General features: G+C 35.5%; 2 protein-coding genes, 1 long non-coding RNA gene and 2 pseudogenes across 4 annotated transcripts; 2 read left to right on the top strand and 3 right to left on the bottom strand.

The window, feature by feature from the left end:
* Positions 1–1,901: 1,901 nt before the first annotated feature.
* Positions 1,902–3,785, bottom strand: LOC146930088 (uncharacterized; annotated as a pseudogene).
* A 916-nt stretch (positions 3,786–4,701) lies between these two features.
* LOC146930087 (uncharacterized) lies at positions 4,702–6,532 on the bottom strand. The gene is made up of 2 exons (XR_015008311.1): positions 4,949–6,532; positions 4,702–4,867 (listed from the first exon to the last, which is right to left on the bottom strand). It is a non-coding gene; the product is annotated as an uncharacterized LOC146930087 (long non-coding RNA).
* A 4,636-nt stretch (positions 6,533–11,168) lies between these two features.
* LOC146930086 (uncharacterized) lies at positions 11,169–11,864 on the top strand (annotated as a pseudogene).
* Positions 11,865–13,465: 1,601 nt separating this feature from the next.
* Positions 13,466–14,155, top strand: LOC146930085 (uncharacterized). The gene is made up of 2 exons (XM_085707464.1): positions 13,466–13,793; positions 13,908–14,155. Exons 1-2 carry the CDS (start codon positions 13,466–13,468, stop codon positions 14,153–14,155), a joined length of 576 nt encoding a protein of 191 aa, XP_085563590.1.
* A 1,988-nt stretch (positions 14,156–16,143) lies between these two features.
* On the bottom strand, positions 16,144–25,915 carry LOC146930084 (protein HIRA-like). Of its 2 annotated transcripts, XM_085701739.1 has the most exons (10): positions 25,419–25,915; positions 24,067–24,342; positions 23,378–23,629; positions 22,823–23,220; positions 21,464–22,469; positions 20,851–21,061; positions 19,097–19,337; positions 18,345–18,467; positions 17,649–17,763; positions 16,144–16,822 (listed from the first exon to the last, which is right to left on the bottom strand). In XM_085701739.1, the coding sequence occupies exons 1-10, from the start codon at positions 25,524–25,526 to the stop codon at positions 16,475–16,477; spliced, it is 3,078 nt and encodes a 1,025-aa protein (XP_085557865.1). In that variant the 5' UTR covers positions 25,527–25,915; the 3' UTR covers positions 16,144–16,474. The 2 variants fall into 2 exon arrangements, with proteins under 2 accessions (XP_085557865.1, XP_085557867.1); XM_085701741.1 differs by lacking the exon at positions 25,419–25,915 and having other exon boundaries at positions 23,378–23,632; positions 24,067–24,250.
* Between the last annotated feature and the right edge of the window lie 1,370 nt (positions 25,916–27,285).

Below are 27,285 nucleotides of genomic sequence, written 5' to 3'. Positions count from 1 at the left end.
CAAGGATTTTAAGTGGGTAGCTATCCTCATGACTTAAAAAGTTGGATGTAAGGAAAGTTTTTAATTTCAAATGATAATAAATTGTTTGACCCCATTTAAAAACTATTTATTAAAAGTAAGCCAAAATTCAAAGTGTCAAACCAAATGTAAAGCGCCAAATGCCCCTCCTAAAAAAAATTCACTTTCCATTCTCCCTCCTTAGTGAAACCCGTGAAACCCTTTTCCCTTTCCACTTTCCCTTTCCCCCCCTTCACTCTTCGTGAAACCCTTTTCCTCCATTCTTCGTGAAACCCTTTTCTTTCCATTCTCCGTTCTCAATCGAAAACCACTTTCCTCCATTCTCAATCCTCCATTCTCAATCGAAAACCCCTTTTCATCCTTCGTTCTCAATCGAATCCCAATCCCACCGTGAAACCACTTTCCTCCGTTCCCAATCCCACCGTGAAACCCAAACTCAAACCCCAAACCACCGTGAAACACCATCGTGAAACACCACCGTCACATCACCACCAAGCAACACCATCGCTGTCTCTCTCTGCATCATAATCGTCTCAAATTCCAGCTCAAAAAGGTAACATAACTCAAATTCTTCTTCAACTAACTTCAATCCATTTTTTTTTGCTTTGATTTTCGTTTTGAAATTGTTTCTCAGCAGATATCGCACAGTCGTTGAGTCGCCGTGAAACCGTGTTCCGTCGTCGTCGCCGGGAAATTGTAATTTCTAGTTAAATCCTCTAATCTCAAGTTCCTTTTTTGCTCTTGAAGATGTAATGAAGTAATGATCTTGCTGATCCTCTTTGTTTATGAAAATGATGATTTAATGATATTGGATTGCAAACTTATTCTACGAAAACATTGGTAAGAACTAAGAATGATGGGGAAACAATTTTGACAACAGACATGCATACTGAGAAATAAAAGATTTTGTTTTCAATAGTATTGTGTAGATGATTTTGCCAATCCACTCCTGTGATTAATGAGAATTATTATAAAGTTATTCTTAGGCCAAGATTGATGTACAGAATCGACCCTATATTATTATTTATTCACTCACTGTACAGTTTTCATTAAGTAGAAACTAAAATTTATTTTTCCACAATATTGCATACTTTCAACCATAGTTATTAGTTAATCCCATTTTCCACTATATTGCATCGTGGATTGTTTTTGAATCACGTCCACCACACTTGAGATCACTATCACTGTAGTACTGAAGGGTTAAAACCGGTCTTTGTCAAGGGTACGTATCTGAGTGTGAGTGTGTATGTGTACACTTTAAAGGATTATGTTAACTATGTCTTATTTATATTGATGGTGATTTTGTGTTTAGAATTGGACGATGACTTTTGAATTGTTAACTATAAATTAATATCTATGTTTTGGTAATTTTATAATTGTAAGTAGCCATCAAGTCTATCTAGCATTCTACTAAAGCATTTTTGGGTATATAAAATTACAAATATTAGTTTGATGTGAGTTGTTGCACTAGATCATTATCTTATATAGGACCACCTCAATTATAGTGTCTGATGTGAGTTGCTGCACCAGTGACTTATCTGAGTCAGTTTCACATAAAACTGCTCTTTACTAGTTGTTGTTAACTTTTTGTCTCCTCTCCTTTCCTAGAACATAGTGAATACCTTCACTATCTGCTCTTTAACTATGTTAGTCCAAGTAAGCACCTTAATATAGTCTTTGTGGATGTAGGTTTTTTCAGTCAGTAGTTATGGATCGTAGTTGGATGAGTGCTAACCGCGTTAGTGAAGAGTATAAGAAAGGAGTGAAAGAGTTTATACAATTTTCTTTTGAAAAACTTCCTGAGAATAATGGAAGGTTCTATTGTCCTTGTGTTAAATGTTTCAACGGAGGCCTATTCCATTTCGAGCTAATAATAGAGCATCTTATTTGTCACGGGATTTGCCAAAATTATACCAAATGGATATGGCATGGTGAGTCGGTAAACAATACAAGTGGGTCAAAAGGAAAGGAAGTCGATGTTGATATGGATGGTTATTGGCTAGAGGACATGATCCGTGATATGCTGGAGATGGGTATAAGACAACAATTAGCTCCACATTTTTTTGTTTTCTTATGCCCATCTCAAGCATATCTAGACGAGCATTCACACCATCTTTTGTTATTCCATTAATGTTGAGAAGTGTTCCAACTACACTATCACAAACATTTTTTTCAACATGCATCACATCGACACAATGTCTAACATCTAGTCTAGACCAGTAAGGAAGATCAAAAAACATAGACCTCTTCTTCCATATATTTTTATCAACAGACTTTTTTTTCTTTCTTCCCAAATATAACATTGACACCTTTCAACCGTTTAAAAACTTGTTTTCCAATTAAGGCTTTCGGAGCAATTTTATTTTCTGGGTGCCCATTAAAAGCTTTTCTCAACCTACGATATGGGTGATTCAGTTTGAAAAATCTCCTATGTCCAAGGTAAACCGTCTTCCCTCCATGTTTCAATTGGTGGTAGCAAGTGTGTTTTTCACATATAGGACATGTTGTATGTCCCTTAACACTATAACCGGACAAGTTCCCATATGCGGGAAAATCATTGATGGTGCAAAATAACATTGCACGCATCTTGAAATAATTACGAGAATGGGCATCAAACACATCAACTCCTTCCTCCCAAAGTATTTTTAAGTCTTCAATCAATGGCTTGAGATAAACATCTATGTCATTTCCTGGTTGCTTAGGGCCTGAAATCATCATGGATAACATAATGTACTTGCGCTTCATACAAATTGAAGGAGGCAGATTGTAGATAAGTAGGAGAACGGGCCATGAACTATGGTTACTACTTAAGTTTCCATAAGGATTCATTCCATCTGTAGCAAGTCCAAGCCTAAGGTTTCTTCTCTCTTTCCCAAATTCCGGATATAAATCATCAATTTTCTTCCATTGCAAAGAATCAGCCGGATGACGAAGATACCCATCACATTTCCTCTCATCTGCATGCCATCTTATATTTTTTGCATCATTTGCATTAGCAAACAATCGTTTAAGTCTTGGAATTATTGGTAGACACCATAACACCTTCGCAGGAGGACACTTTGAGCTATCATCACAATCGAAATCATTGTCCTTCACTTTGTAGCATGATAGCCCACACCTAGGACACTTCTTCAACGTTTCAAACTCAATACGGTACAATATACAATCATTTGGGCAAGCATGTATTTTCTTATACTCCATGCCCATCGGACACAATATCTTCTTAGCCGCATAGTTACGATTGGGCAATGTGTTACCTTCCGGCAGCATTTCTTTCAACAACTTAAGCAATTCTGTGAAGCTTTTATCTGTCAATCCATGTCTTGTTTTCAAGTTGAACAATCTTAGCACCGCAACCAGCAATGACATGTTTGTGCACCCTGGATACAAAGGCTCTTCTTTTTCACGGCACAAATTGTCATACATATGCGCTTGTTGAAAAGACTCGTGGCTGATATCACGGATCATGTCCTCTAGCCGATAACCATCCATATCAACATCGACTTCCTTTCTTTTTGACCCACTTGTATTGTTTACCGACTCACCATGCCATATCCATTTGGTATAATTTTGGCAAATCTCGTGACAAATAAGATGCTCTATTATTAGCTCGAAATGGAATGGGCCTCCGTTGAAACATTTAACACAATGACAATAAAACCTTCCATTATCTCAGGAAGTTTTTCAAAAGCAAATAGTATAAACTCTTTCACTCCTTTCTTATATTCTTCACTAACGCGGTTAGCACTCATCCAACTATAATCCATAACTACTTACTGAAAAAACCTACATCCACAAAGACTATATTAAGGTGCTTACTTGGACTAACATAATTAAAGAGAAGATGGTGAAGGTATTCACTATGTTCTAGGAAAGGAGAGGAGATAGAAAGTTAAGAACAACTAGTAAAGAGCAATTTTATGTGAAAGTGACTCAGATAAGTCACCGGTGCAGCAACTCACATCAGACACTATAATTGAGGTGGTCCTATATAAGCTAGTGATCTAGTGATCTGGTGCAGCAACTCACATCAGACTAATATTTGTAATTTTATATACCCAAAAATGCTTTAGTGCAATGCTAGATAGACTTGATGGCTACTTACAATTATAAAATTACCAAAACATAGATATTAATTTATAGTTAACAATTCAAAAGTCATCGTCCAATTCTAAACACAAAATCACCATCAATATAAATAAGGCATAGTTAACATAATCCTTTAAAGTGTACACATACACACTCACACTCAGATACGTACCCTTGACAAAGACCGGTTTTAACCCTTCAGTACTACAGTGATAGTGATCTCAAGTGTGGTGGACGTGATTCAAAAACAATCCACGATGCAATATAGTGGAAAATGGGATTAACTAATAACTATGGTTGAAAGTATGCAATATTGTGGAAAAATAAATTTTAGTTTCTACTTAATGAAAACTGTACAGTGAGTGAATAAATAATAATATAGGGTCGATTCTGTACATCAATCTTGGCCTAAGAATAACTTTATAATAATTCTCATTAATCACAAGAGTGCATTGGCACAATCATCTACACAATACTATTGAAAACAAAATCTTTTATTTCTCAGTATGCATGTCTGTTGTCGAAATCGTTTCCCCATCATTCTTAGTTCTTACCAATGTTTTCATAGAATAAAAACATGTTTGCAATCCAATATCATTAAATCACCATTTTCATAAACAAAGAGGATCACCAAGATCCAATTACTTCATTACGAGCAATAAAGGAACTTGAGATTAGAGGATTTAACTAGAAATTACAATTTCGCGGCGACTATGACGGAACACGGTTTCACGGCGACTCGACGACTGTGCGATAGTTGCTGAGAAACAATTTCAAAACAAAAATCAAAACAAAAAAACATGGATTGAAGTTAGTTGAAGAAGAATTTGAGTTATGTTACCTTTTTGAGCTGGAATTCGAGACGGAGAAGATGCAAAGAGAGACAGGGATAGTGTTGCTTGGTGGTGATGTCACGGTGGTGTTTCACGGTGGTTTGGGGTTTGAGTTAGGTGTCACGGTGGGATTGGGAACGGAGGAAAGTGGTTTCACGGTGGGTTTCACGGTGGGATTGGGATTCGATTGAGAACGGAGGATGGAAAGAGGTTTTCGATTGAGAATGGAGGAAAGTGGTTTTCGATTGAGAACGGAGAATGGAAAGAAAAGGGTTTCACGAAGAATAGAGGAAAAGGGTTTCACGGAGAGTGAAGGGTAGAGCTGTCAAAATGGGCCGGGCCGTATGGCCCGGCCCGAAAGCCCGGATAAAATGTAGGGCCTGGGCCGAATAATTGCAGCCCGAATTTTTTCAGGGCTTTTTAGCCCGGCCCGAAAAAGCCCGTAGCCCGTTCGGGCTACGGGCGTCCCGCCAGCCCGCCAAAAAATACCAGTTTTTTGCTTTTTTTGTGTTGGTGTTCAGTTTGCAGGTTCTGTTATGTTGGTTTGGCATTAGGGAGTTTTTGTATAGTTTCATTTTTTGGTACTTTGACTTTGTTGGCCTCTCCATGTAGCTGCTCCATTATTTCTGCTTTGCTACCTGCTGCTGTTTTGTGCTTTGTATAGTTTGAAGGAGTAAAATATAACCAAGCAAAGAAATTTAATGAAGGTTCTCTTACAGTTTGCAGGTCATATAAGAAGTATAACCAACATATATTTTACAGTTTGCATTATTTCCTTTCTTACAGTTTGCAGTCCTTAAAAAATGAGGAAAAAAATAAAGATACGTGCGGGCGGGAGCCCGTATAGGGCCGGGCTCGGGCTCAATTATTCCAGCATATTTAAACCGGGCTTTTCAGCCCGGCCCTAAAAAGCCCGTTACCCGGTCGGGCCGGGCCAAAACGGGTTGGGCCGCCCGTTTTGACAACTCTAGTGGGGGGGGGAAAGTGGAAAGGGAAAAGGGTTTCACGGGTTCCACTAAGGAGGGAGAATGGAAAGTGAATTTTTTTTAGGAGGGGCACTTTGGCGCTTTACATTTGGTTTGACACTTTAAATTTTGGCTTACTTTTAATAAATAGTTTTTAAATGGGGTCAAATAATTTAATATCATTTGAAGTTAAAAACTATCCTTACACCCAGCTTTTTAAGTCATATAGATAGCTACCCACTTAAAATCCTTGATTTAATAAGTGTTTTTTGTACTAGTGATTTTATAAAAATGCAGTTTCTTTTTTGTCGAACACAGGATCTCCGAAAAAAAATCTCTTACCATTTCGTCAAGTGTTTTTGGTTGTAGTTTTTATTTTATTTAGTACAAAGTTATATTACTCGCTTATCAAAGAGTGTTTTTGGATGGAGAAATATTTTGAAGTAATGTAATGTTTTGACTGAATTCAAATAATTTGATGTGAATTCAATTGTTTGGATAATAATATGGAGAATTTTTTAACCCATTTGGGTTGGCCTAGTGTTATTGAATTGGGATCTGGGAGTGTGCTCCTTCTTGAGGTCTTCGATTCTCTCCGATGTCAATTTAGGTGAGCAAATTTAGCTTCTTCAAAAAAAAACAAATGGAGAAGATACAAAACAAGAGTATTTAGAAATGAAGGCAATTTAATTGAATAATTTAAATTACCTAAAATTTTGAATTCTTTAAAAATTCTAATTACCTCGTTCAAACATACTTTTAACATAAAAAAACAAAAGAAAAAATTTCAACACATTATAGAGAAGATTCAAAACTGACTTAGTGGATGGAAGAATCAATGTCTTAGCTTTGTTGCTTTGTTGGCCGCCTTACCCTTTCTAAACTTGTGCTCAGTTATATCCCTTACCTACTTATGAGAACCTAAAACTATCATCTTCTACAAGAGTTAATTTAATGATGGAATAAAATGAACCAAATTAATTTTGGTTCCAGGTGTTATTTTCGTAGGTGATTATATGGTAGTCTTGCTTTTGTCATATCTAGAGTTCTGAATGTTTGATTAAGGTGACTTTTAATGCGTTGTAAAGCTTAAAATATTTTATAAATTTCTTATGTTAGATTCAAGATCATAATCGGCATATATCTTGGTGTAAAATGCGCATGAAGTGGATGACGTGATTTTGATGAAAGGGATGAGGTAAGAGAAGAAACATCACATTAAAGAAGCATAATGAAGGTTAGATGGAGCTGAATTATGAAAGTGTAACGTCTTGAAACTATTCAGCCATGATAATTAAAGAAGCAAATGAATGGGTAACCTCTTCATGCATTGATGAAGCCACCCACCTTGGAGAGACATTTTGTAACTTTTTTTTTTTTTTGCATTAATCAACTACCAAAACATTATTGCAATTAGTTGCTGCATTTCCTTTCATTTTCAAAGAGTTTTAGAATCAAAATCATCATGTAATAAGCTCATATTAACAGAGCACGAAAATGATATGTAAGGGAGATGGATTAAGTTAAAAAATCACTTTGAGTAAATTTGGGAGTTTTGTTTCTTTATGGTTCTGAATTGAACCATGTTTTGATCTTATCAAAAAACCATGTTTCTTGTGACGACCCTCTACCAAGCTAAACATCTTCCTTAGATTGAGAATTTGTTTGGTTTTCATTTATGTCTATTCTAACCATTCTTTAATCGTAATACCGAATTTCCTCCAATATTCACAAATAAACAAAAAAATAAAATCAAAATACAAAATTGTAACCCTTTTCTTCTTCATCAAGAAAGAATGATAAGAAGGTGGATGAGGATCGTCAGCAAAAATGTGATTTCTTGATAAGATCAAGGTTAGTTCAATCCATAACCACAAGGGACAAAGCTCTGAATACCACTTGATGTAGAACAAAAGGGTTGCAATTTTGTATTTTTATTTTTTTTGTATATTTGTGAATAATGGAGGAACTTTGTTATAAAGATTATAGAACGATGGGAATAGACAGAAATGGACACCAAACAAATTCTCAATCCAAGTAAGATGTTTATCTTGGTAGAGGATCGCCACAAGAAACCTGCTTTCTTTATAAGATCAAAGTTTGGTTCAATTCAGAACCATAAAGAAGCAAAGCTCCCGAATTCACACAAAATGGTTTTTATTAGTTTAATTCATCTCCCCCGACATATCATTTTCGTGCATTATTTATATGAGCATATTACATGATTATTTTGATTCTAATACTCTTAGAAAATGAAAGGAAATGCAGCCACTAATTGTAATAATGTTTTGGTGGCTGATTAGTGCAAAGAAAAAGTTACAAAATGACACTCCAATGTGGGTGGCTTCATCAATGCATGGAGAGGTTGCACATTCATTTGCTCCATTAATTATCATGGTTAAATAGTTTCAAGATGTTACACTTTCATAATTCAGCTCCATCTAACCTCCATTGTGTTTCTTTAATGTGATGTTTCTTCTCTTACATTAGCTCATTCAACAAAATCACATCATCCACTTCATACGCATTTTACACCTTGAAATATGTTGAATCTGATCTTAAGTCTAACATAGAAAATTTAGGAAATATTCTAAGTTTTCCAACGCATTAAAGATCACCTTAATCAGACATTCAGAATTCTAGATATAACAAAAACAAGACAGTCATATAATCACCAACGAAAATAACACTTGGAACCAAAATTAATTTGGTTCATTTTATTCCATTATTAAATTAATTACAGTAGAAGGTGAGAATATTAGGTTCCCATCATACTCCCCTTCTTCAAGAGAATTTGACCTTAAATTTATAGCTTGAATACCTCCGGTGTCAAAAATAAATCTATAGAATCTATCACATGCAATTTCCACTTTTCCACTTTAGAGAATTCCACTTTAAAAAACTCTTCATTTTGATTGGACGAATTTGTTGGATTTTCCTCCCCTTGTGATTTGTGGACATTATCATCTTTCCAAAGCACATAATTTTCTTCCACTTTTTGAGAAATTTTTTCTTCATTCTCTTTGTCCTTCATGACTAAAGAAATGTTAGGCAATTGAATAATATTACAAGAAGGATCCCAACATTTGAAAACACAAACTAACTTATAAGAAGGTACTAATGTAATAGTAGGTCAAAACGTCCCAACATTTTTCTCTTCATTTTCCTACTTATTCTCCTTTTTTCTTCTTTTTTCTCTACTTCTTTTACATCACTTTCTTGTCTTTTCTCTTTCCTTTTCACATTCTTCCTCATGAGTTTCTTTTACAATGAGACTCTCTTTTTCTTCAACGTTTCTTTTAGGCTCTCTAAAATCATTTTCGATTTGAAGGAGATTTTCTTCTAGTGTTTTAGAGATATCAGCAATTCCTCTATCAATCCTTTCCATCATTTCCTGCCTCATTTTTCTTTAAAACTCTGTAAGAGCACAAGAAGGACTTGATCTTCTCTTCATATCCTCAAGCCTTGTTTCTCTTCATAATTTATCAATATATTGAATTGAAGCTTGGATTTCTTAAACATTTTTTTTAATATTTCAAAAGAAACTGAAATGTAGAAATTTCAAGGACAATATGGAAATGAAAGGTATTTTGTAATTGAAAAGAAGACTTAGTCCTAACGGAACATAGCTCTGAATACCACTTTATGAGGAACAAAAGGGTTGCAATTTTGTATTTTGATTTATTTTATTTTATTTTTGTATATTTGTGAATAATTGAGGAAATCTAGTATTAAGATTAAAGAATGGTGGGAATAGACAGAAATGGAAACAAAACAAATTCTCAATCTAAGAAAGATGTTTAGCTCGGTAGAGGATCACCACGAGAAACGGGGTATCTTGATAAGATCAAAGCATGATTCAATCCAGAACGATAAAGAAGCAATTCTACCGAATTCATCCAAAGTGATAGTTTTTTATCTTAATTCATCTCTCTTACATATCATTTTCGTACTCTATTTATATGAGCTTATTATATGATTTTGGTTCTAAAACTCTTAGAAAATGAAAGGAAATGCATCCACTAATTGCAATAATGTTTTGGTGGCTGATTAGTGCAAAGAAAATGTTAGAAAATGACTCTCCAAGGTGGTTGGCTTCATCAATGTATGGAGAGGTTACACATTCATTTGCTTCTTTAATAATCATGGTTTAATAGTTTCAAGACTTTACACTTTTATAATTCAGCTCCATCTAACCTCCATTGTGCATCTTTCAAGACATTACACATTCATTTTCTTCTCTTACATCAGTTCATTCATCAAAATCACGTCATCCAAAAAATATGTTGAATCTGATCTTGAGTCTAACATACGAAATTTAAATAATATTCTAAGCTTTCCAACGCACTAAAAATCAGTTTAATCAGACATTTAGAACTCTAGATATTCATATGACAAAAACAAGACAGACATATAATCACCTACAAAAATAACACTTGAAACCAAAATTAATTTGGTTCATTTTTATTCCATTATTAAATTCACTATGGTAGAAGGTGAGAATCTAAGAATCTAAGAATCTCAAAAACAAGGAAATCTACCTCTTTTATGCTAAACACTACCATCAGAATCTAAGAATCTCAACATAAACTACATAAATTATACTCTAAATCACTCAAGAGTCAATATAGAAACACCACAAGAAAAGAGACAAACTAAGAAAAGTAAAATAAACGCACGTTACAGAACCAAAAGCAAACATAAAATAAAAGAATTCTGCTCTTTACCCAACAAAAATTGCTCGCTCACAACTGAATTGACCATTTTGCCCCTGCGTGAGTTAACTCACACAATGTGAGTTAACTCACGTTGAGTACTATTTTCGACAAAACCCAGCAGGCAACCACACAGCTCCATTTTTCTTTCCCTCCACCTTCAAAAACCCAAAAAGTGAACATTTCTGGATCAAAATCTTCATTCCAAAATCATTGTAAATCGTCAGGAAGCAAGTTTCTACGCTCATAAAGCATCAAAAAACAAGTAATGTATCGTCAAGACGCATTCATTTTTCCTGGTTTTTCTGCAAGGTTCGTCATTTTTTTGAACTACAATGTAGGGCATAGCGTGAGTTAACTCACGCTAGTTGTATGGGTTGCGTGAGTTAACTCACATAGAAAGTTAACACTAGTGTGACTTAAGTCACGCTACTGTGATGCCCAGTTTTTGAATTTTTGCGCCACTTTTTTTCCTTGCTTTGCTTGCTCCACAAGTTATTTATTTATTTTTTCCTTGTTATTTTTTTATTAAATAGACATAGAGTGATATGGTTGAAAATGTGGCGGATGATGGCGTTGAACCGTAACTGGCCAAAATCGAAGCTTCTGGCATAGGCGTAGCATCCGGCGATGTCAAACCAACCAATGATGTGAAGTTTAAAGTGAAAATTCCCTCTCAAGCTCACCTTGGTCACAACCAAGAAAAACCAAAACCGGTACCTACCGGTAACTTTGAAGAAAAACCTAAACTGGTACCTACTGCAGTTCGTGTTATTGAAGTAAACACCTGGTCATTTTTTACAACAAATGAAAGATGGAGAGATCGAGAAGAATTACTTTGTTGGGTTTGTCGACAAGCGGCAAGGGCCTGATTTACTATTTCTATAGATAAATCTAGTTTAATAAGGCCATACTTGACAATGCAATGTGAAAGGAGTGGTGAATACAAGCCACCTAAGACGAGGAAGAAATCGAAGCTTGAAGGCACAGGCTCAAGGAAATTTGAATGTTGGTTTAGGTTGAAATGCTTCTTTGAGAAGAATACACAAGATTGGTGGATTGCAATGCTTTGTGGAATTCACAACCATGAGTTGGCGCCAAAGTTAACCGGCCACCTTCTTGCGGGTCGACTAAAAGCGGAGGAGGAGCAAAGATTTATCGACATGACAAAGAGTTTGGAGGCGCCTAGGAATATCCTCACGGATTTGAAGGGAAAAAAACAAAGAAAGTGTGACAATCATTAAGAAAGTTTACAATGCGCAAACTAGACGGCGAAAGAGGAAAATAGAGGACAAGACAGAGATGCAATACTTGATTTCAAAGTTAGAGAAGCATGAATATGTCTATTTCACAAGAGCAAATAGTGAGGAAACCACTTTGAAGACATATTTTGCTCATCCGGAGTTAAATGGTATGCTTAACACTTTTCCCACTGTTTTGGTCATGGACTCCACTTACAAAACCAATACCTACCGAATGTCGTTATTTGAGATGTTGGTGTCACCTCTACCAAAATGGCGTATTCGGTTGCGTTTGCCTTTTTTCCTTCGAACAAGAGAATAACTTTACTTGGGCACTTGAGATGTTGGTTGGTCTTTTGACCTCAAAACTCAACATGTCTAAGGTGGTTATCACCGATAGGGACACCGCTTTGATGAATGTCATTGCCACAGTTCTCCCTGAAACAGACCATATACTTTGCTATTTTCATATTGATAAGAATGTCAAAGCTAAGTGCATCACGGTTGTAGAGTCAAAGTGAAGCCTACGGATGCAAAAGTTGTTGACAAAGATGTGAAGGAAGCGAATGATGAGAAGCATTGTGATCTTGTTAAGAAAATAGTGAGGGCTTGGAGAGAAGTGGTTAACTCTCCTACGAAGGATTCATATGCAAGTGCATGGTAGAAATTCAAAGAGGAGGTACGCGGACCATTTCCAATGTTTGTTAAATATGTTGAAACCACAGTTTCCCCCCTTAAAAAGCATTTTGTGAGGGCATAGATGAATAAATTCTTGCATCTAGGGTGTAGAACCACCAACATTGTTGAATCGGCTCATGGACATTTAAAAAGATATTTGAGGAGTAGTGTGGGAGATTCGGCATCATATTGGGATGAAATTGACAAAATGTTGAAAAACCAATTAGGTGAGATACAAGGAAGTTTTGGGAGGAGCATAACAATCATGGTACACAAATACATAAAAAAATAAATTATTCTCTTAGTTGGAGGGGTATGTCTCTAAAGCCGCTTTGGGTTTCATCGATGAAGAATTACAACGCTCTAGGACATTCGGCTTTGCTAAAGAAGATTGTGGTTGTGTGCAAATGACAACGTACGAGTTGCCTTGTGCTTGTATTATTGCCGAGAAGAGAAAGAAAAAACTGCATATTCTTTTGGTTGAAATACACCCTCATTAGCAAAGGTTAAGTGTAATTGGAGAAGAGGTTGATGCACATTTTTCCGTTACGGAGGAATGGATCGCCATTCAAGAATGTCTCAAGAGGGCCCCTTACAAGATGAAACTCCACATCAAAGTAAAGTTAAGTGAACTAGGATTTCCGGAGGACACAATGTTGAAGCCACCTCTGAGAAAAGTGGTAACCAAGTGAGCACCTAAAAGGGTGAAGTCTACACCGAAAACGAGGTCCACGGGTCGAATCCTCTCTAGGTGGGAGACTATTGATATTCAAAATCCTGATAGTCAATGCTCACAAGCCAAGAGTAATGTTCCAAAGAGTAAAGGTGCATGTCTTGGCACTTGCTCCCGCTCACGAGCTTCGACTCCTACTTCAAAACCAATTCCTTATTTGAAAATACCATACATTTCAAAAATTCCAATGATCATGAGACCTTACATTGAAGACATTGTGAATGTTAAAGGGGATGGTAATTGTGGTTTCAGGGTCATAGCTAGGCACTTGGGAATGGATGAGGATAGTCATGTTTTGGTTCGTCATGCACTTATTAATGAGTTGAAAAATCATAAGAGTGACTATTTGCCGATATATGGTACCGAGAGGAGTTTTAAACTTATCTTCGATGGTTTACACCCTCCAACAAGTAGAAGTGGTATTGCGCCGGTAGATAAGTGGTTGACCACTCGGTATATGGGTCACATTATTGCTACTTGCTACAATAGAGCCGTTGTTCTATTGACTTTTCCCGAAAAAGGTATATGTGAGACATATTTCCCAATCTGAGGTGCTCCACCACTTAAGCCACATTCCAACATCATCTGTCTTTGCTTAATTCCCGGCCACTTTCTTCATGTTTTGTTGAAAGAAGATTGTCTGTTACCACCTCCTTGTAAGGAGTGGATGAATCACAAGATTCGTGAGGCGGAGAAATGGCATTTTGAGTTTATGGATAGACAAGCCGCCTTCAATGACCTCATGTCTAAGGAGCCGAAGCCGCCAAAGAAACCAACAAATGAGCACAATCCTATTATGTGTGACACTCCGACTCCGGAAAAACCAAAGCAAGATTTCGAAGTCATGGATGAAGATGTTGATTATGCACTATCACTAGTCTAGCTAGATAGGTATGTCACTTTTTGTTCGGTGTTAGTCCTATTTTTTGGTGGTATTACACCGACGTATATTTTGGTGGCCGGTTATGTAATTTGGATATTTGTGGCCAATATGTAACTAATATTATATATATTATATAAATATATGAAGTGAATTTTTTTTTGGTGGCCGGTTATGTCACGCCAATTATTTCTCGCATTTTTTTGTCTCTAATTATTCAACTATTTATTTTATTTTTTTCTCTCATATTTGTTTTTCATTATATTTTGTGAAGTGAAACATGTCTTAAGATGCACAAAATCCAGTTGAACTTCATGTTCTTTATGCAGCCATGAAAAATAGGGTTAGGTTCTTTGTAAACCCCATCGACAAGTTGGACGAGTTGAAGGCAAAATTTGACGGATACTTTATCCATATTGGTTCAAATCAAAGAACATGTGATGTAATAGTAAATGTGACAGGCGTGGACTTGGGGGAGGATAAGGAAGAGGACTTTTGGAAGACCGTGTATTTTCCACAACTTGTCGAAGATGATAGCGACGTTGATTACATGTTTAGGGTGATGGTTGAAAATAACACTTTACATCTTTATGTCCGATCCGTTGAAGTGTAATATTTATTAACGTGTAATAGTGTAATTTGGTCGAAATGGTGTCCGTATTGTTGAATTTTAATGAATTTGTGTTAATGTAGTTTAACGATGAATTTGTGTAATTTTGACCATTTATGTGTCGTTTGGATCGTTTGGATTGTTTGGATCGTTTTATGCGTTATTATGTGATTGTGTGATAAACGATGAATTTGTGTGATTTGGATCGATTATGTCGTATTATCTGATAATGTTGTTAAACTGACGTAATTCAGTTCAATTATGAGTGTGTCAAGTTTACGGGTCATTTATGACTTGGCTGCATTACATTAAATGCAGGAAATTGATGCCTGTTATCAACGTGAGTTAACTCACGTTGAAATTTACACTAGCGTGAGTTAACATGTGTAGGGGTATTTTCGTCTTTTTAGTTGAGAGCGAGCAATTTTTATTGGGTAAAGGGCAGAATTCAAAATAAAAAACAAACAAGTACCATGGGAGAAAAAGAGAGCAATGATTTTGAGCCTTTCTTATGTTTTCATTTACCAGTTGCCACCGTCATAGAAGAGCATAGGTTTCTATATTTTTCTTTGCACATCAAAGAAAGGAGGGCAAACGTTTAGTTTTTTGTGGAATATTGGAAATGAAAGTAATGTTAAAGGGAATGAAGGTAAAGTTTATATTTTTAAGAAAAGAACGAAACGTTTATATTTTTTAAATATATATATATATATATATATATATATATATATATATATATATATATATATATATATATATATATATAATTATATATAATTTAACAAGTATAAAAAAAGTATAAAAACTCTTAAATTAACTAACATAAATTATTTAAATTTATAAAATCAATTATATATTTAATCGAGCCAACTCGTGAACCAAACGAGTCGAACTATATTGCTCAAGTTCAGTTCATTTAGATAACGAACTTAATTACAACTCAAGTTCAGTTCATTTGGTTCATGAACCAAATTCGACGAATTAATTGCCGAATTGAGTTTCGAACTATTTCCGAGTAAGCTCGGTTCATTGTCAACCCTACCTCGGGAGCCCCAAAATTTCCTTTTAGATGACATGTCCGGAGCTTGCATTAACATAATCTTAAAATCAAATAGTTAACTAAACTATTATCCATAAGTCCTAGCTCAACTGGCAAAATGCCAAAATTGTTAGGCTGGATGCCATGACTGGGGTTCGAACCCCGATACCTCCACTTGTGTGTGTGAGTTTATAATGGCTTTGCCATTTCGTCTATCTACCCAAAAAAAAAAAAAAAAAACTAAACTAATTAAAATCACATAAACATAATAAAGAGAAACAAGATATACTTTTCGGTGTCAAAAAAAAAAAAAGATATACTTAAAAGGAAAATCTCCACATGTACCCTTAAGCAATATCTAATTTCCCAGCACTTGATTATAATTTTGATGAGACAAACTACAATATAAACTTTTGCTACGTATTGGAATTCAGCTTCAGAGTAGAGCTCCAAATGTTGAGCTAGAAAGTTGACTTTGACCATCAAAAGAAAAGGTTATCATTCCTATTAGTAGACATTCTAAACCATAGTATATGATATGTAACAAAATGAAAATGTTACAAGTAGATTCATTGTTCATCCATGACACTAACACCACCCCATGTTGGTAAAATCCTATATATATGTAGAATAACAAACTCCAAAAAAATGTAAGATTCAGAGGTCAAGAACCTCATTCCTGATCTGGTGTATCTTGAACAACTTGATCATGTGCACTAGCTTCATTCGCAGCAGTAGTGAAATTTTCACGACTTTCTACCACCCGAGTGTTAATGTCCATGCTGTATATTGAATCCTCAGGAGTGTCATTTACGTATGTTCCTAATGGACCACTCTCTATTAGATTAGTGACGGGTGAAGATGTCTTAAGTAACACTGGATTTCTTTGATCATGATTAGTATCAGCAATTTCGTATTCGGATACTAGATCCATGAATTCGTTGAGCAGTCTCTGGACTTTCCTATTTGATGCCATGGCTGGAAGAATGTCTTCGATAAGGAGTTTGTGTTTCCTCATTCCCTGCAAAGATTCAAATGGAAAAGTTGATCAGTCGATGAGCTCAACATGTGATGATTTGGTACTCAAGGTCATAACTATCAAATCGCCAATAAAAATGTCATAACTATCAGAATACCTATGAATTGAATCTTACTATGAATTGTAAGATTCATTGCCAATAAAAATGTCATTTTAAGTAAAAAATCAAGTGACATAACAAAATTATAACCTTTTTTTTTTTTAGGGAACAAAACTATAAGCTGGTATATCATATATGAACTTCAAAGTAATTCAAGATGTAAGTCATTAATTAAATGACAACAAAAGGGTATAGTTTTTACAAAGTTGCCAAAAAAAAAAGTGGTTGACTATACAAGTTTAGGTAGCTAATTGGGTTTCATCATAAAGAATCGTGATTCATGATGAGATTCGTATCCAAAATTGATACATACTAAAGATTTGTATCGATTGAGTCAGTTTGGTATCGTATCAAGATATGATTCTAAATTTCTAATGCATCTCAAGATACTGGTACTGCCAGATCATCTAAATAATCAGCCAACTGAATCATTCAATATTTCTACCATCACATATTCATATATCATTTCAGTTACCACTGGGGTCTAGCGCAATTGGTGCGCAGGGGTAAGTGTTGTAAACTCCGGGGTAAAGAATTTGATTCTAAATATATACCATTTCAGTTGTAATCCACAGCTTATGCAAGAAAATTTTTAGCTCTAATGCGGTGTAATTCTTACGGTGACTTATTTTTAGCAGAAAATAAAAATATAACCACAGTTCACACAATATGTATTAATTGCGCATATGGATTTAAAAATAGTCTTACAAGCACAACAGGATCCCATGCCAAACTCTTATCCGATGATGTTTCTTCAGCCATGCCAGTTGGAGGTCCAAGGAAACTCTCACAGACTTCTCGTAATCGAGATTCATCTGCTTCTCTGCAAATATTTCATCATAATTTTTGTTTAGTCAGCTGATGGTCCAAATTCATAGACCAGAGTGTGATGTGATTCAATAAAGGGCAACCCGGTGCGCACTAAAGCTCCCACATACGCAGGGTCCGGGAAGGGGTCCCACCATTCGGTGTATTTTACGCAGCCTTACCCTGTTTTTCACACAAGAGGCTGTTTCTAGGACTTGAACTCGTGCCCTTCCAGTCACATGACAACAACTTTACCAGTTGCGCCAAGCTTACCCCTCCGTGATGCGATTCAATAATTACAAAATTTGGTATAAAACTATATTTATAACTAGGTAAATACAATCTCAGAATTTGAATAAATGTATGCGGGGCACCACTCTTGATTATTAAATTTTTAAGATTAATGTCAAAGGCCCCATCCCTCTCATAAAAGGTTGCCATAATTTCATGAGAAAGACAGTTCGATAACTGCGAGACAGACAGCAAGAGGTTTTTTTCCGTCGAGATGGGATGACGGACAGCATGCACGCTTCGTGCAAGAGTAAGAAGGTGCCTAGATTGCATTTGGAGAATCATAGAAGGAAACAGAAATAATACCTTGCAAGAAATCGTACATAGGACAATAGGCATTGGCGATATTCATTGGGGGATCCCAAAGCCAAAGAAGAGGCCAACTGAGCTTCCAAGTGAGCACGTGTCTGCACTCCGTCATCAGTCATTCTATATCAAAAAGTTCAAGTTTACAAACTTTTAGTTTAAACATCAATATACTACAGTGAGACGAGCAGAAGAAGTATGATTTGTATTCCTACAAAACAAAAATATGAACAAAAAAGTATTTTTCGACTATAAAGATCTCTCATAAACCATAACTACATATAAACCATTTAATGTAGAACTCCCTCAATAAGCCTATTAACTTACCTTTGAGCTTGAATATTAAATTTCACAAATTACAATCCATTTCAACCAACCCACTAGAACCGCGAAGTAAGAATATCCCACTATCTCCCCATCAATTTGTATGATGGGCCCAAGGTATTTAAAACATGTGACTTGCGATAGAAAATAGGAACACAGAAACAACAATCATATATATTTAAATGCTCACGTATGTTTGGACATCTTTTTATTTTAATACATATTTAGCTTGCTTACATACATATCTGAATCTTCAGAAATTTTAATGATATCTAAAATTAAACTAAAGCCCACTATGACAAATTTACAGGATTAAGAATGACTTATATCCCTTAAATCAATTTCATACAATATTTAACAGTATTTTCAAAGAGAAGACAAATACTAACTAAAGGCTGTGTCAAACATGGATACCAATAAATACATACCTAGTCCAACCTGGCTTGCGGGCCAAATATTTTTTAACATCGACCTGCAAAGCAGCCAGTTCACCACTTTGAATAGAGCCCAAACTCCAAGAGCTGGCAAAATTTGATGCAGGGAAGCAGTCATCAGCAACCCTTAACCAACACTTGAGACTCATGTCAAATATGAAAGCATGACGAGTTGCCAAAACAACAAGAGGAGAACCAGACTTTGATAGCTTTGCAGATATAACTTTAATGGTGCCTGGAATTAAAAATATACATACAATAAAAATAAAAGGAGATAGAGCCAATGCATATAAAAACTTATTGGCAAAACAAAACCAGTTGCCCTCATAAAAAAATGATAAGCTCTGACAAATTTGTAAATTTCAGGCAGCTCTGTATGGCAAAGCCAAACTACTAGCCTATAGAAGATAGCTTAGATAAGCTTGTATAACTCATTGTCACATAATTCGCTGGGGGTGGGTGGAAAACCATGAATTTGTTCGTGAGAACCGATTCCCGATACTTTTTCAGATTGGTTAATATGCACCAATTCATCTATAATTTGCTGGAAATGAAGTACCAGAGAGACACAACAATCTCTGATTTGAATGAGCATGAAAATAGCTCTAACATTAAACTGGCTCTAAAGCCACTAGAACCGGTTATAAACAAGCCTTGAAACCACTAAAATCAATTTTCCGGATAAAGGAAACAATGCTATTCACAACTAGCAGCGTTCTAATTCCTCTCCGGAAGGAAATAACACACTGGTTATACACTCCTCTTTTGTAGCTAAATCTACCTCTATTTCTTATACACTTACGATGCAGAAGTGCAGAACTATTATAACTTGTTGGTATGAAAGCTTAAACCAAAGAGACTGTTACACACTGTTGCACACGATGCGGTTAATCATATTATACTCCCTCCGTTTTAAAATGGGTGTCGTTTTAGTCAAAAAAAATTGTTTCAAAATGAATGTCACTTTCAGTTTCCAATGCAATAATAACTTTTTCTTTTCAATTGTACCCTTCAATGTATTATTTTTTCTTTAATGAAAAACAAACCAATAGTTGATTAGGATATTTTGGTAAAATAACATCTCTCTTTCTTTTAATTAATGCATTTCTTAATATGTGTGTAACAACTTTAAACGACATTCATTTTGATACGGAGGGAGTATTATTCCTAACTGCTGGGTTATATTTTGTTTATTTTATAATTGTTAAATTGTTAATCAAATTAGTATTGATAATTCTTTTAAAAACAACTTACATAAATATTAGATTAAGTCTTCTTTACCTTCCAGCCTAAATCAAAATTATTGATAGCATACCGATTAAACTATTAGAATGTGCCATGAAATCTAATAATGTATCGACTATTTATATCCCCCACGCACCCAGTACATCAAGAGTTGTTTATTGCGTAGCCGTACCACTGCCAAAGTGAATTGCGAGTATGGTATAACTGGTTGGTAACATTATTCTCTTATGAACTTATCGGATTTTTTGAGATGCTACTTCAAACAGCGTTTGACCTTATAGCTTATATTGTATCATTTTTATCTCATTTTTACCCTCATTATCCTAATTAACAAAAATCAAATATCAATTAAAAATATTTTTCTATGTGATTTTATATTTATCAACTAGTTCAACTGCTAATATTACCAAACACTTCAAATTCAACCAGTTAGCTTATTCGCTAATTTTTAGCAAACAGAGATAGAGATTATATGAAACATGTAGGTAATTTATGGTACCTACCTGTATCTTTAGCAGATGAGCTAGGACTTGAAGCAACAAGAGAAACCAACGAGTCTTGAAGGAGACAGGTTCGATTGAATAAATCCCATAAATAAAGTGATCCTTTTCTAGTCACCAGCAACAGCTTCCAACTTTCATCACAGTCTACAAATATGGCTGCAGATCCCATCATCATGGTAGGCATTGCTCGTCTCCCACACTTTGTGTAAATCTTCTCAACAGCACAAATTAGTCAAATTACATTATGAAATGTATGTTCTACATCATAGGAATATAAATCATGCCATAGTTTTACAAGTGACAAAAAGTAATGAATCCCACATCACACGTCATGCATAAATTAGTCATCTGTCAATGGAATACAAAAGCTCATCTCAAAATTGAAACTTCTTAGTGAGTTTTGAAATTGAGAGAGATGGTTCAGTATCTAAAAGTGTTTTTCTTAATAAATGATGGAAATTCAGAATAAAAGATGAAATAATATGCAACTACAAAAGGTAATGAATGATACAATACAATAACATTTACGATATATCAAAATAGTTAACAGAATTAAAAGCAGTGGAAATTGAAAAGTAAACCATATATACACACACATAGAAAGACTAAATACCTGCAGGCATCCATCCTCACAACCAACTGCCAAAAAATTTGCATTTCCAGCTAAAACAGTGACTTTTCCTGATATCCTATCAGACCAAAGTGTTTGAGGCCCTCTAGTGCAAGCAATTTCTGTTTCCCTCATCATGGATGCATTTCCCACCCCTGCAATGTCATTAACAGCATGTTCTCTCGGCCTTGCTTCTAAACAAATAGGTAAAGTATCCTCCCCACCTTTCTTGTCAACTATCCTAATCGAAAGAGCGGCATGAGAACCAGTAGTCGTCGAATTTCCCAACTGCTCAACATTGATGGTTCCATCTCTGCCAGAAGAGGCCGGAACCTTCTCAATCACAAGGCTCTCAGAAATCGTAGCCCTAGCGGTAACCCCTGAGCGTTCTTTTAAATCTGAATTTCTGCCAGGTGCTCCACCTAAGGTACTTGTTCTTACGGTATCATTGTTAGATACAACTCCATTGTTACCCCTTTGGTGCTCAGAAGACACGACAGGGAAGCCAAGTTCTTGGGATTGAACTGCACCAGAAATATTTTCCTGCTGAACAGGAACTCCAACTGCTTCTGGAATAATTCTCCTCCTTCCATCAGGACGTCTATATTCTCTTTGCTTCACAGGGCTAGAAATCCGTGCAGAGGTTGTAATTTTGTTTAATGCATCACCACCAACGGGACCATCACTCTTCTTATTAGGTTCAACTTGAGGCTCCGCATTTTTTGCACCAACACGTGTATCAACATAAGCTTTTGCAATTGTCTGGTTTTGCGGATTAGCAACCACCTTCTTGCTTGGTGTTTGCTTGGTAGAAGCTGCTTCTAGCAATAACTGTGCCGGACTCTCTGCTAAGTTTGCTTGACGACCTCTCACATCACCGTAGCGACTTCTCTTCAGCTCATCTAACTCAGTATCAGTGAGTCTCTGACCAAGTTCTTTCGCCTCAAAATGAAATGTAGCAACCGATCCATCCAAGGAACAGGCAAAAAGTGAATACCCATCAGGGCTCCTGTTTCAAGATGAAATAAATAAATAAATAATAGAAATTATTATCAAAAAATAATTTTAACTAATTAACAAAAAAATAAAAAAATAACAGCATTCAATGTCAAACTACACATATGATGCATCCATCAGTGTTGTCAGATAGCGGGGTTAGAGCGGCACTGCAGCACTATAGCATAACGGGAATTTAACAATCCGATATTGTCCCGCAGTACACGATTTAGTAAAAACTAAAAAGTGGTGTCACATAGCGGATATAGCAGCGCTATAGCATTGTAGCATAGCGTAATTTGAACAAACCACTACTTTCTGCTATCCGCGGTTGAAAAAACTGGCATCCATAGAACAATAGCATACCAGGATAAATCCACAACACTTTGAGTAAAAAAGTGCTTGGCCACAAAAAGAGGACGAGGACTTGCAGTAGTCCAAACAGTTATAGTTCGATCCTGACTTCCAATTGCAATAACATTGTATGGCTGTGGCTCTTTATTTCCAGTCTTGGAAGCCCCATTGGACCATCCGGCAGGCAGAGACTTCATTTCCTCCGTGTTAGACAAATGCTTTTTGAACATTGAATGGTTGAACTTGACCACAATAATTGGAGCATTGTGTCCTAAGAAGTCAAAAGTTGCAGACCATTCCCCTCTCTCGAGGACAGGGGCAGAATGCCTTGGCTTCTGGAAACCATGAGTAGTGGTGATAAAATGACCACATGGAGACCATCCAAGTCGTCTGAAGAAGGTTGATCCAAGCTGAAAGGTGTAGGAAATAGAAATTATATCAGTAATAATTTGATAAAATTGGATAATTGAATGTAACCACGTGTATCGATGTCGGACACCGAACACGCCATCAATGTGAAGTTTCAGTGCTGCATAGTATTATTAGACTTCAAAGTAAGAAACTTACTGATTTAGCCCAGTGACCATCTGTCCTGTGAGCAAGACTCCAATCACTAGTTTTCCAGATAATGACTGTTTTATCATCAGATTGACTTGCTATAAAAGATCCAATAGGATCCCAAGCAACGCCCTTAACCAAGCTAGAGTGGCCCCTTAGAACAGTTGTGCAAATGCCATTACTCATATTCCATATATGGATGGTGTTGTCCAAACTACCACTGGCCAATGTGGAATCATCAGGAGACCAATTAAGATCCACCTACTTTACACATGAACAAGCAGATCGCAAGTTAATGATGCTGATAAAAAAAATGTGAAGTTGAATGCTCAAGGTGATGATTAAAACAAAAAGCGATAAGAGAATCATTTAAATGGAATATCTGGTTTATTTAGGGTATGTTCGGATTGAAGATTTTAGATGGCTAAGTCTATTTTGTTATATATTTGAGATTTTTAAAAAATTGAAATAATGACATGATAGATGATCATATAACATTTCAATCAAACTTGATTTATCTTTAAAAACATTTTATATCCTCCATAATTTAGAAAAGAAAAACAAGTACTCCTCTCCCCTCCCCTCCCCTCCAAAATCCTCCATCCAAACACACTTTTACATTCAAAGAGAAAATGACAGTTAACTGGAACTATAAAGACTTTTTAGAAAGGACATGAGGTTAAAAGCAATTGAATTACCACATCTGCAGTGTGCCCTCTCAAAGTCATTGCGACTTTCCAGTTTTCAATATCCGGTGGCTCTCCACTACCGAATTCTGTGGTACCTGAACCAGGCTTCCTCTCATGAATTAATATCACCTGATCGTCCGACCCAGATGCAATATACCTTCCATGCTTAGCCCACCTTACACAGTTGACAGACCCAAAATGATCCCGTAGGGTTGCAAGAAGCCTCTGAGAAGACTCTTCATTTGTTAAGTCAGTAGAAACAAACTTCATATTCCATATACGAACCTGCAAAACATTTTAGTTTAGAGGATGATTTTTCCAAAATCAATACCATATATCTCAGTCTCAATCTCCTATTACCTAACTAACAAAGCATTAAACGTCTGTCCAACACTCTTTTTCCCATTGAGACCAGCAGCAATATAAAACACCAACACTTCAGATTAAAGGTGTGTTCAATATCCGACATGAGTCGGTGCCCTTACACATGTCGTTACATTCAATTATACCATTTTCTCAAATTATTACCATTGTCAGTGTCATGTTTGGTGTTCGTGTCAGTACTCCATAGGCAAAAATCTATGAAGCCTGGATACTCCAAAATTGGAGATTTACCCGTATCAGATAAATATTGGATACCGGTACTCTGCAGATACACACAGATATGCACCCTAGAAGTATATGAATGTTTTACTTTTTTATAAACAAAAAATCAGATACATATAAGATATTTCACCGATACACACAGATATGTATCCTAGGAGGGTATAAAAAGATGAGACAGAGTTGTCGGACATCAATGGACTTCTTGAATCTTGAATTGACAAAGTTGTCTTTTGATGAACCACACTCGGAACACATGCTTCTTAAGGACAATAGTAATGTGGGAAAGAGACTGAATTTGTTAGTATTAGACAATAATTTATTAAAGATGCTTTTGAATTGTTGACTATTGTCTAGAGTCGATACTTGTTCAAGTCCTTTTTAATGATGCTTTCGTTAATATACTAACATAGGATCCAAAACATATATCAATGAAGAATGATCAATGTCTCTGTTTTTACAAGTAACCTACATGTATATAATTTCTTTGAAAAAAATTGCCAAAGTATCTACGCCTATTCATATCCTGAATTTCAAAACATCTAGTTATCTGCATATCCGTATCATATCGCACTCGTACTACGTATCGGGACCTCATATGCAACAACACATACAAAATGGCAGAAAACTACCGCATTCATTACCATATCAACTCAAACACAACAAAACTATATAAAAACAGACCCAGAATTCAAATTAAGCAATAAATTGAGAATCTCAAACAAAACAACAAGAATGAGAAAAAAAAAAGAACATACCTTGTGGTCACCACCACCAGTAGCAAACCTAAGGCCACCAGGTTGAACATCAATGGAGAAAATTTGCATGCCTTCATGCCTAACCCAGATAGGTTTCTCAGCAATCATCTTTCACTCAATAAATTAAGCTTCTTTTTTCACTGTTTTCAGCAAATTCTACGAAAAGGGATTGTTCTATAACAACCCTTTTACCCAAAAATCGTTGTGAAAACCAAAACCAAGCAATTATATTGATGGGTTTTATAAATAGAAAAAAACCCTGAAAAAAAAATTTGTTATTTTTGTGAGAAAGTAGCAAGTATTAGGGCTAATAAAGAAAAACCCTAAAAAAAATGATGAAAGTGTTGTGAAGTGTGAAGAAAATAGTACCAGTACTTGTTAAGTGTAAATAAAAAGGGTTTGAAAATAAAGAACAGAAGTGAAAATATTACAGAGAAAGAAGGTGGATGTGATTGTGATGTGAAGTGAAGTGAGAGGTAACGTACTCGTTAGTCGTTAGTGACTTTTGGATTCAACAAGTTTAATCAGATGTGTCCCCTAAAGATGTGTGTTGTGAGTGGACACTACGATTTTATTTTTAGGTTAATTTTGTGCAGTATTTTATAAGGTTATTCCGACGGTTTGGGTCGGAATCGGGTTTAAATATTCAATTTTTGGACAAGTCTATTATGGTTGGGGAAGTTTTACCCCACACACTCCTACATTTATATCTTGACCCCAACATTTTACTTAAATTGCCCAATTTACCCTTCCATATAAACTAAAAATTAGTCACTTTCACTTGTTCACCCCTTTTCACCCTACTCTTTCCAGAAAACATTCGCAAAAAAACAATACGTGCATTACGGAACCGTTCTTTGGTGGAAAATTTTCGAATTTTGTTTTTCTTTCACCGGAATCAACATCTGTTACCGGAAATTATTGATTAAGGTCTTCTGGGTTTGCCTTTGGTTCAAAAAAAATCATTTTTCAATGTTTGATTGAATCGTTTACCACTACTTGATTGAAAACTTTTCACCCCCTCCCCTCTTATTCAAAACATATTAGAAAACTTTTCACCCCTTCCCCTAAGAGAACCTTGAATTACATTCTTCTCTCCTCTTATGTTAAAATCTACACTTTACTCCCTCAATATTTTTTAAAAAATAACATTGAAAAATTGGAATTGGTGCGATGCATTTTTTTAGTATTAAATAAGCGTACAAAATATTTCCAAAAAAAGTGTACAAAATATTTCAAAAAAAAAGGCATGAAATTGGTGCAATGCATTTTTTTAGTATTAAATAAGTGTACAAAATATTTCCTTAAAAAAAATGTACCAAATATTGTCAAAAAAAAGGCATGAAATTGCATTTTTTTAGTATTAAATAAGTGTACAAAATATTGTCAAAGAAGGCAAGAGGATAAGAATGAAATTGGTGCGATGGATTTTTTTAGATGGAATTGACATATTTTTACCAAATGTTAAAATTGATATATTTTTAGATGCATTTTTTTGCAGAACCATTGACATATTTTACCAAATGTTAAAATTGATAGAACGAAAGCCGTGATTGAGATTCTAAAAGCAACACTTTGAGAACTTTATGGACAATTTAAGTTGTTGTTCTCCCACACATGTCGTTTAAGTTTAAAAAATAATTCATTTGAGTTGGTCGGATGGTATTCCTCAAAGTTTCATATTCGATTTTTCCCGGTTTCAATTTGGTGGGTTAGTTTAACCTTTTTTTTTAAAAAAAGTTTCAAAAACAATTACACTATTGATAATTTTTTAGCATTTGTTAAAAAAGAGTATGTTACTTATGGGGACTATCATCTTCAATACAACTATGTTTTGACCATTCATTAACCTCTTTAGCAAATATTT

Source organism: Medicago sativa, chromosome 4, assembly GCF_051527215.1.
Source record: "Medicago sativa cultivar Bolivia chromosome 4, Bolivia_mono, whole genome shotgun sequence".
Classification (NCBI taxonomy): domain Eukaryota; kingdom Viridiplantae; phylum Streptophyta; class Magnoliopsida; order Fabales; family Fabaceae; genus Medicago; species Medicago sativa.
Note: the sequence above shows the minus strand (reverse complement) of the source record. Positions and strands in the feature narration are given on the sequence as shown.